Raw genomic sequence first — 10,418 nt, forward strand, 5'->3', positions numbered from 1 at the left:
GTATGAGTTCAATCCCTGGCCTTGCTCAGCAGGTTAAGGATCCAGTGTTACCACACGCTGTAGCGCAGGTCATGGATGCAGCTCTAATCCAGTGTTGCTATGGCTCTGGTGTAGGCTGGCAGCTGCAGCTCTGATTTGATCCCTGGCCCAAGAAGAAGAAAAATATTCGGCTGAGGAAACTGAGGCCCAGGGAGATGAAGTGTGATGTACTAATTATTCTGTTAGCAGTGTCATCTTAGAACTCAGACCTTTAAAAAACATTTTTTAAAATGCATGCTTAAGGCCAAAATTGAGGTTGAGCAAAAGGGTGTAAACCATTTTCTTTCCAGTCTGTTTCCTGGTGTCTTTCCCCAAGGAACCAGTTTTTAATTTATTCTTCTAGAAATATTCTATAAGTATGTATAGTTTGCTAGTTTTCGTTTGCTTAGTTTCTATACACTTAGCATGAATTTATCTCCAAACTCTCCCCTAGTTGTCTAAATTATTTTCAGCCTCTTTCTCTCCCTTTCACAGACTTCAGTTTTTAGTTCTCTCTCTCTTGCAACATTAATGTCTCCTCCTCTAGTGAATCTCTTTCTGTAACATATATTTACAAAAATTTTACAGAATTGGCCACATCTCAAACTTCCTGTTAACCTCCTTATTCCCCTTCCCCACTCTCACCCTAATTTCTTGCTCCCTTTCTTACCCAGATAACTAAAAAGCCTTGCCCACCTATGCTGTTGCCCATTTCCTCACCCCTAGTCTTGAACTATTCCTTCATCCCAGGGATCCAACCTGCTTCTCCTGCCGTGACCACTCTCCCAAGAGCTGCCTTTTACAGGATCACCAGCAGTCTTCAGGTTGTCACATCGCTTCTGAATCCTCAGTTCCCTTGAGATCCTGGTGGCATGCAAGTCAACCTCTTCGTCTTTTCTTTTGAACTTTCAACTCCTCTTTTTCCTTTTTGGATAACTATTCCTTTGCTGGCTCTTCCTCTTCCACTCAACCTCTAAATTTTGGCATTCCCTGGAGCACAAGATTTTGTTTCCTTTCTTTCTCTAGAGGAGTACTGGCTTTGAGTATAACTCATATGCTGACAGACCTTCAGTTTTTTTCTGTAGCCCATTCCTCTTCTGTGTGCCAGGCTCATATTTCTTTTTCTTTTTTCTTTTGGCCATGCCCACAGCATGCAGAAGTTCCAGGGCCTGGAATTGAACCCACACCACAGCAGTGACCTGAGCCACAGCATTGACAACGCCAGATCCTAACCTGCTGAGCTACCAGAGAACTCCCCCAGGCTCTTGTGTCTGACTCACCTACTTGACCTCTGCTTTTGGAGATCTTACAGAATATCTTCAACTTAACATGTCTTTAATAAGTTGCTGGAGTTCCCGTCGTAGCGCAATGGTTGACGAATCCGACTAGGAACCATGAGGTTTCGGGTTTGGTCCCTGCCCTTGCTCAGTGGGTTAACGATCTGGCGTTGCCGTGAGCTGTGGTGTAGGTTGCAGATGTGGCTCGGATCCCGCGTTGCTGTGGCTCTGGCGTAGGCCAGTAGCTACAGCTCCGATTAGACCCCTAGCCTGGGAACCTCCATATGCCGCGGGAGCGGCCCAAAGAAATAGCAAAAAAAGACAAAAAAATAAAAATAAAAATAAGTTGTTGAATCATGACCTCTTCCATCAAACAAAACTGCCCCAGATCTCTTCACCTAAGTGGTGCCACTTACCCACTGTTCATGCCGGAAACCCTAAGTCTCCCTGGATCCTTCTCTCCTTTCTTCCATACACAATCTACATGAAAATCCTATTGTTTTAGCCCTCAGAATCTGTCTAAAATCCAGTTACTACTTTTTGTCTATTATGACCACTCTAGGATAAACCACCACCCCCTCTCAACCCAGCCACTCAAGAGCTTTCTACTCTATCTGCACTTCCACTTTGCCCCCTCAGTCTGTGGTCACACGGTAGCCAGTGAACATTACACCTTGCTTACAGCACTTGGTGACTCCTCATTGCTCTCAGGTTAAAGTGCACACTCTGCACCAGGGCCTGTGAGGGCCTGCAGTCTGGCCTCGTGTGCCCTTCCAGTCTCAATTCAGATCATTCGCTTCTTTCCTTTCAGTGGCCGGAATGTGCCAAACTCTTCCCACTTCCAGTGAATTCATGTTACTTCTTTGACCTGAACTGTTCTTCCACTTGTCTTCTCCTGGTCAGATCCTTCTGATGTTTAGGTCTTAGCTACTAGCACCTTGCCAGAAAGGTCTTCTTGGCTTTCATTGGGACCTTACCACTATTTTCTGTCTTTGAACTCCATTTATTTCCTTCACACCTCTCATCACTATTTAAAATTATATATTTTTTGATTTTTGGTTTCCAGTAGATTTTTAAGTTTCACAAAGGCAGCAGTCATATCTTTTATTTCTCAGAGTAGATTTGGCACCTACCATAGTGTCTAGCCCAAGGAAGTAGTGATTTAATAACTTTGTTGAATAAATGAACCTGGGTTTCTGCTGGCACCATAAACTTTGCACTTATAAAGCTAACTCATTGTATTTCCCTTGAAAAACAGCTCTTCCCATTTCTCTGTTTTTAATAATGGTCCTCTCATTTCCTCATGTACCTAGATTTGAAATCTAAGACTCATATTTTTACTTTTTTTTGCCCCTATCCAGGCAGTTAATTGCCAAGACTATAGAATCTTTATTCAGTTTTGTAACCTGAAATCTGCCTATGTGTCATCATTTAGGCCCTTATTCTCTCATTATTCTTTTATTCTGTCTTGTCTTCCAGTGGTTTCCCTTCTGTTATCTGTCCAATTAATTTTTTTTTCTTTTTATGGCCGCGCTTGTGTCACATGGAAGTTCCTATGCCAGGGGTCGAGCCGGATCCGAGCCACAATCTGTGACCTACACTGCAGCTTTCGGCAGCACTAGATCCTCGCCCACTGAGTGAACACCATGTTGGGTTTTTAACCTGCTGAGCCACAACGGGAACTCCAAGAACTCCTCATCTTAATTTGACACACATTTCACATAGAATAATCTTCCCAAAGTACTCCTTGGGTCATGTAATTCTCTTGCTTGGAACCTGCAGTGATGTTGCACTGTGTACAAGAACAAGCTCGTATGCTGAGTTTGGCTCTCAAAATGCTTGGTGGTTTGGCCCTAATCAGCCTTGTCTCAGCTACAAGCTTCTTTTTATGTTGACTTGTTAAATCAAGTAACTCCAGGCCAGACTAAGCTATTTATCCTTAGACATTTTTATCCTTTTCCTTTAAACATGTTCTTGTGTTAATTCTTCCTGATAGCCCTCTTCGTTTCTCTTATCAAAAATTCAAGCAAAGATTATATTCAGTTACATCGTGTGTAATACATATAAACACATGAAATTCTCTTTTACTTATGCTGTTTACTGTCTTTCAGGATCTAACTTGTGTCCCTTTTTTCTTTGAGGTCTTCCCAGACCACTTTGGTCTAGAGCAGTCTTCTTCAACCATATTTTCATTATTACTTCTCCTAAGATAAAAACAAAATTAATTTTTTTCCTAACAAGAAAAATTATATACTAAGGAATAAGATGTTTGTTGGGTAGGGCTGAGCTTTGAAGGGTTATAAACCATTGTTAATGTTGAGGATTTTTTTGTCCCCTGATAACCATTTTTCAACCCTTTGGAGGCATTATTTCATGGCCTAGAGTTAAGGGTCCAGCCTATGGACTCGGCTTAATAATAAGTCTGTTCATTTCCTGTTGGCAGTTAATCATTGTTGCTTGGAGACGTTTCCTACACTGTGCACTAAAACATATTTTGTTATTTAATTTTTTGTTCCCCCAGCTAGACTCAGGGCTTGGTGTGGGAGAATTTCTGGACACTTACCCAGCAGTGAAAAGCTGCATTAGGAAAAAATGGCTTATCCATTGCACTATAGATTATGCTGCTCCAGTGGCTTCTCTCAAATCACTGAAAAAAAAAAAAGCTTTCTCATTCTACAGAATTTTGCTTCATCTCCTGCCTAGATGCAGATATTTATAGGTTGACTGTTAATTTGAATTTTCCATAATTGAACGGTATTGATAAGTTGAAATCTTCAGTGTATGGTTCAGAGAACATAATTAGCTATTGCATTTTAGTTCTGTTGGTTTTTCCGTATTGAAATGTTCATTCCTCCTGCTATACAGGCAGTGCAGTGGCATCTGTCGCTGTAGATCCCAGTGGCCGTCTCTTAGCCACAGGACAGGAAGATTCTAGCTGCATGTTGTATGACATAAGAGGAGGAAGAATGGTACAGAGTTACCACCCTCATTCCAGTGATGTTCGCTCTGTTCGATTCTCTCCCGGAGCTCACTACCTGCTAACAGGATCCTATGATATGAAAATAAAGGTGACAGACCTACAAGGTGATGGAAATTGACCTCTTTCCTTTTTTTTTTCAGTCTCTCCTCTTCTGTTTGGGATCTTTCTTTTATGTTAATCTGGTGGGATGGACTATATAACATTTTCAGCTTTTAGTTTTACAGTATTTACTGAGCAAATTGCTGGTAATGTATTGAGATAAATTGTAGCAAATTATTAAAATGAGTGAGTTGCCTCATTTTTATTGTTAAAAAGTTTTTAAAATATTTTCAAGAATCAACATTTATTATACTGCATCATTCTGAGTTCAATGATGGTAAATGTTTATGTATGTACATATTCCTATATGCTCCTGCTGGAATACTTAGTGTATAGTCTGTATATCTTCGCTGTCTAGCTTTGTTTTTAAACGGTTATTAAGCAGATATTTATTGTGTACCAACTAGGAACAGAGATGAATGACAAGTAACTTTCTTTCTGAAGGAGCATACATTTTAAAGGTCAATAAAAAGCAAACCAGTAAACAAGGTAGTTTTAGGTATTGGCAAGTGCTGTTAAAAAACATTAACAAGGTAGGAGAAAGTGACGGGATGGGAAGGGAAGGCTGTGCTAGATGGGCTAGAGCACGTCTCACCTGGGACCTGCACAGAGACCTGAATGATGAGAACAACAAGCCGTGCCAGGAGCCTAGGAGTGGACCGCAGTAAGGGTCAAGGTGCTGAGGCAGGAATGGGTTTGGCTTGCTCATGAAACTGCAGGAAGCCAGAGTGGCTGGGACTTAGTGAACCAAGGGAGAGAGAGACAGGAGAACAAATCAGAAGCAGGGTTTTGTAAGCATTTTATTTTATTTATGTATTTATTTATTTTATAAATCATTTTTTTTAATTTGGTCATATAGAATCATAGGTCACTGTGGATAATACTTTTTTCTTTTTTTGGTCTTTTCTAGGGCCACACCCGCGGCCTATGGAGGCTCCCAGGCTAGGGGTCCAATCAGAGCTGTAGCTGCCAGCCTACATCACAGCCACAGCAACTTGGGATCTGAGTCGCGTCTGCAGCCTACACCACAGCTCACGGCAACGCCAGATCCTGACCCACTGAGCAAGGCCAGGGATCGAACCTGCAACCTTATGGTTCCTAGTCGGGTTCGTTAACCACTGCGCCACGATGGGAACTCCTGTAGGCATTTTAAAAAAAGCATACCTTCAAGAGATTTAAAGTGGAGTGATATGGGCTGAAATTAAAAAAAATAATTTTGAGTTATAGGGAGCATGCATTATAAGTATAAATAGTGAGGAGGCAGTTAGACCAATTCAGGTGAGAGATGATGGTAGCTTAGACTGGAGTTGTAGAGGAGGAGGTGTAAGAAGTGACTAAGCTAGGGATGTATTTTAATTTGCTGGATTAAATTCGGGGAGTGAAGGAAAAAAGAATCAGTGCTGATACCTAGGTTTTTGGCACGAGGTAGCAGACGGTGCCATTAATTGAGATGAAGGTAGGTAGGAAGAGAAAGAGTTTCAGGCAAGACAATCAAGTTGGTAGCCAACTTGTTCAACTGGTTTTGTCAACTGGTTATCTTCAACTGTCAGATAGCTATTTGTAAACTAGTCTGGAGCTCAGGTGAGTAGTCAAGGTTGGGGATGAAATGTGTGTGACTCCTAAGTAAATGCATGGCTTCAGGGACGTGGCACTAGGAAGTAAAGTATAACAGGAACTAGAAATGTGAAGGGGTGACAAAACTTGAAGTCAGGAAGAGGAGGGCCACCTGCAAAGGAGGCTGAGGTGTAGTTGTGCTGAAGTCACGGAGAATCCGGGGAGAGCTTCAAGCAGAGAACGGCAGCTGTGTCGAATGTTGCTGTGTTAGGTGTTACCAGATACTGCTGACATAATTAGGTCTTCATTAATTTAAAGTCGTAACTTTTAAATTTACTGTATTAATGTAGTTGAGGCTTTTTTATACTGTCATGTCCTAAAGTAAGGAAAGCTGTGCATATTTCCTGTTGTAAATCAGTATGTCTCTTCTTTACTTCAGGAGACCTCACTAAACAGCTTCCCATCATGGTGGTGGGGGAGCACAAGGACAAAGTGATTCAGTGCAGATGGCACACCCAGGATCTTTCCTTCCTGTCCTCCTCTGCAGACAGAACTGTAACCCTCTGGACTTACAATGGATAGAGTACAGCCAATGTCAGTCTAGGCAGTGAAAGCACAGAGACTTAACACTCCTGAGTTGTGACCATAACGAATTTGAGGACTGACCTGGAACGTGGCTTAGCACGAGGAGGCCCCTTGTTACCATGTACCCTTTGCATAGGAGCTGTTGGGTGGTGGTATTCTGCAGTGCTTTCAGTCTTCCACGTGAGCTCGTGCTGCTGTGACTTGCTGTGTGTAGTCTTGTTGCCAGAGTCTGGGGAAGAGCTCTCGTTGTCATTGTGCCCTCTAAGTCAAGGTGGACGTGCTCTTCACGGTTTAGTATTAAATGCATTCCTTGGTCTTTGCCTAAGTAACAGTTTTATATACACATGGAAACTGAAGTATACTTTAAGCATATTATTACATGTAACACAACCAAGTTCTACACAGATTAAACATAGGTATTCAGAAATTACTTTTGTTTTTCTCACGATCCCATGATATTGCATCACTTGTCAGCTAGAGGTCAGAATTTTATGTCTCTCCAGAGTGACACTGTTGTTTTAACTAAGGATCATTATGGAGTTTAAAATGGATGGAAAACTGCTTCTTAGTTCATTAGGTGGTTATAGGCCTTTTTTTTTTTTTTCCCCTTAAACCCAGGGATATAATTACTATTTTGTCACATGGTTTTATTTCATGCTTAAAAGGTAAATGTGTTTGCTTCAGAAACTTGTTAATTTCAATTTTTTGAATGCAACAAGATACCTCCCTTCTAAACTGTACTGTAGGCAGAACAGCAGCGTTATGTGATGCAACACCTGATGGTACAGTAAATTTACCGGCTAGCATTCTTTTCCTCTTAAAAATTAAAAACTTTGCCATAGACTATAGCATGGCTTGAAATGCTATGTCTGCATGATAATTTAAAATGGGAAATTTAAACTTTGCACTCCAAAAGCTTATTTGGATTTTTTTCTTGCACTGTTTTGTGTAATGCAAAAGAATGATTTTACTTCTATGGCATTGTAGATCCTAACATTTATGTATCTTTATTTTCATATTGTACAGTAATTTTACTTTAAATTATTAAATAGGCTATTTTATTTATTTCAAATGCAGTTGAGTTGGTTAATTATTGAACTGTCTGTGCACTGTATGTAACATTTTTAATCTATTGTATACAAGTGGAAAGGGTGTTAGAAGTGTATCTGTGCTCTTATCTCAATAAAGACCTCTTGACACCTAAAACTGTTCCTGTTCCTTGGTGTTTGTGGTTTCCAGTTTAGAAAGTTGTTTTTTCCTTGCTTCTTTGGCAGTAGTATGGTCCAGTGGTAAACCCCACAATCAGTTTCTTAAGTTTCTTTTTTATTATTCTTTTTTTTTTGCTGCACTTGTGGCAGGTGGGAGTTCCTGGGCCAGGGATCAGATCCAAGCCGCAGCAGGGACAATACTGGATTCTTAACCCACTGAGTCACCAGGGAACTCCCTCCTAAGTTTCTTTGTAAATTTCTTCTAACTTACATTTTAACCCTTGGCAACTGTATTTGTGTAAATTAAGTATCTAGAGAATTATTATTATTCAATATCTAGAGAATTATCATTCAATATCTAGAGAATTTTCTGTTCTGATTACATTGTGAAAGTTGATTAATAAAAGCCCAGCAAGAGTTCCTATTGTGGTGCAGCAGAAACTAATTCAATTAGTATCCATGAGGATGTGGGTTTGATCCCTGGCCTCCATCAGTGAGTCGGGGATCTTGCATTGCCACGAGCTATGGTGTAGGTCACAGGCACAGCTCAGATCCTGAGTTGCTGTGGCTGTGGTATAGGCTGGCAGCTGTAGCTCCAATTCAAACCCTAGCCTGGGAACTTCCATATGCCATGGGTGTGGCCTTAAGAAGCAAAAAAACAAAGACAAAACAAAACAAAAAACCCTGCAAAATGTATAAATCCTAACACTACAAAGATGATGAATACTTCAGAAATAAATGAAATCTGATTAGCTTGTGCATATTCTGTAGTACAGTTTTTCTACCTCTCAGGCATGCAGAAGGGAATTCTGCTGAAAACAGGCCACACACAGTCTCTTTAATTTACTTTCAGACTGAGTTTTACACATTTTAGGTATTATAACTGATCATTAGTGTTCAGTTTTTATATTTTTTTACTTTTTGGCCATACCTGAATCATGTGGAAGTTCCCAGGTCAGGGATCAAACCTGAGTCACAGCAGCAACCCCAGCCACTGCAGTAACAACACTGAATCCTTAACGCACTGCCCCATAAGAGAACTCCATGTTAAGTTTAAAACCAGAAGAAAAAAAAAGAAAAAGCAGTTTCTTGATGTAGACCAGATCAACTTTATGATGAAAAGGTATTCATAAAAAAATTATATATTCTACCTCCATCACTGCCAGGGAGAAAATGTTAAGATCCTCCTATATATTTATTGGGTATTGATTTTCACTTTGCAGGGCATTAGGTAATAAGCACTAGAAATTATCTTATTTCCTAACCATCTGGTTACATATGTTCTTCTGCATGGAGGTGAAGAGATTCCTAGAGGTTCACATATATGAGAAAACAAGAAAACTGAAGTATCTACATTCTCTGAATCCTCAGTTGGGAGTTCCAGGAAGGAAAGTGGGGATGGGAGGGTGGTACAGAAGTTCTTGACTTCCTGGTGGATGATCAGTGGTGTGATTCAAGTTTCATTAATTTTTTTTTAAATTATAATAAGCCAAAGGACCTAACAGTGAAGAGGCAACCCATGAAATCAGAGAAAATACTTGCAAATCATGTCTGATAAAGGGTTAATATACAGACTATATAAATAACTCCTACAGCTCAACAACCACCAAAAAAAAAAACTAAAAAAATGGGCAGACGGTGTTCCTGCTGTCGAGCAACCAGATCCACGGTGCCTCTGCAGCGCCAGGACGCAGGTTAGATTCCTGGCCTGGTAAAGTGGGTTAAAGGATCCAGCACTTAAAAAAAAAAAAAAAAAAAAAAAGAGGGAATTCCCGTCGTGGGGCAGTGGTTGACAAATCCGACTAGGAACCATGAGGTTGCGGGTTCGGTCCCTGCCCTTGCTCAGTGGGTTAAGGATCCGGCGTTGCCGTGAGCTGTGGTGTAGGAGGTTGCAGACGCGGCTCGGATCCCGCGTTGCTGTGGCTCTGGCGTAGGCTGGCGGCTACAGCTCCGACTGGACCCCTAGCCTGGGAATCTCCATAAGCCGCGGAAGCAGCCCAAGAAATAGGAAAAAAAAAAAAAAAAAAGGATCCAGCATTACTGCAGCTGCGGCAAAGGCTGCAACTCGGATCTGATCCCTGGCTGGGGAACTCCATATGCTGCAGGGCAGCCAAGAAAGAAAAAAAAAAATGGGCAAAGGACTTCAATCGTCATAGCTCCCAAGAAGAGAGACAGGTGGTCAATAAGCACTTGAAAAATGCTCAGTATCACTAATCATTAGGGAAATACAATTAAAAACCACAAAGAGAGATATCACCTCACATTCAATAGGATGGCTGCTGTCAAAAAAAAAGTGTTGGCAAGGATGCGGAGAAATTGGAACTTCTATGTACTGTTGGTTGGAATATCACATAGTACAGCCATTGCGGAAAACAGTATGGTGATCCCTTAAAAAACCAAAAATGGAATTACATTTGACCCAGCAATCCCACTTTTAGGTACATATGCTCAAAATAATTGAAATCAGGGTCTCAAAGAGTATTTGTACACTGATGTTCACAGCAGCCTTATAATAGCCAAAAGGTACAAGCAACTGGAGTCCAACAGACAAACTGATAAACCGTGGTGTATAATACAATGGAGCATCATTCAGCCTTTAAAAAGGAAGGAAATTTTGATATGTGTTACAACATGGATGATCCTTAAGGATATTATGCTAAATGAAATGTCAGTCACAAAAAAGACCAATTTTGTATG

At 40.8% G+C, this 10,418-nt stretch overlaps 1 protein-coding gene across 10 annotated transcripts in view; it reads left to right on the forward strand.

Moving 5' to 3' along the window:
• WDR47 (WD repeat domain 47) overlaps positions 1–7,719 on the forward strand; it is a 70,087-nt gene extending 62,368 nt beyond the window's left edge. For all 10 annotated transcript variants that reach the window (XM_085023759.1, XM_085023754.1, XM_001926649.8 and 7 more), the window contains 2 exons: positions 4,161–4,379; positions 6,368–7,719. In XM_085023759.1, the coding sequence (XP_084879885.1) occupies positions 4,161–4,379; positions 6,368–6,510 (362 nt within the window). In that variant the 3' untranslated portion in view covers positions 6,511–7,719. The remainder of the gene's footprint in view (positions 1–4,160; positions 4,380–6,367) is intronic.
• Positions 7,720–10,418: the final 2,699 nt, after the last annotated feature.

The sequence above is a fragment of the Sus scrofa genome, chromosome 4, assembly GCF_054392235.1.
Source record: "Sus scrofa isolate SSC_HxYL_T2T_F1_AM1 chromosome 4, Sscrofa_HxYL_maternal_Yorkshire_Landrace_v2.0, whole genome shotgun sequence".
NCBI lineage: Eukaryota > Metazoa > Chordata > Mammalia > Artiodactyla > Suidae > Sus > Sus scrofa.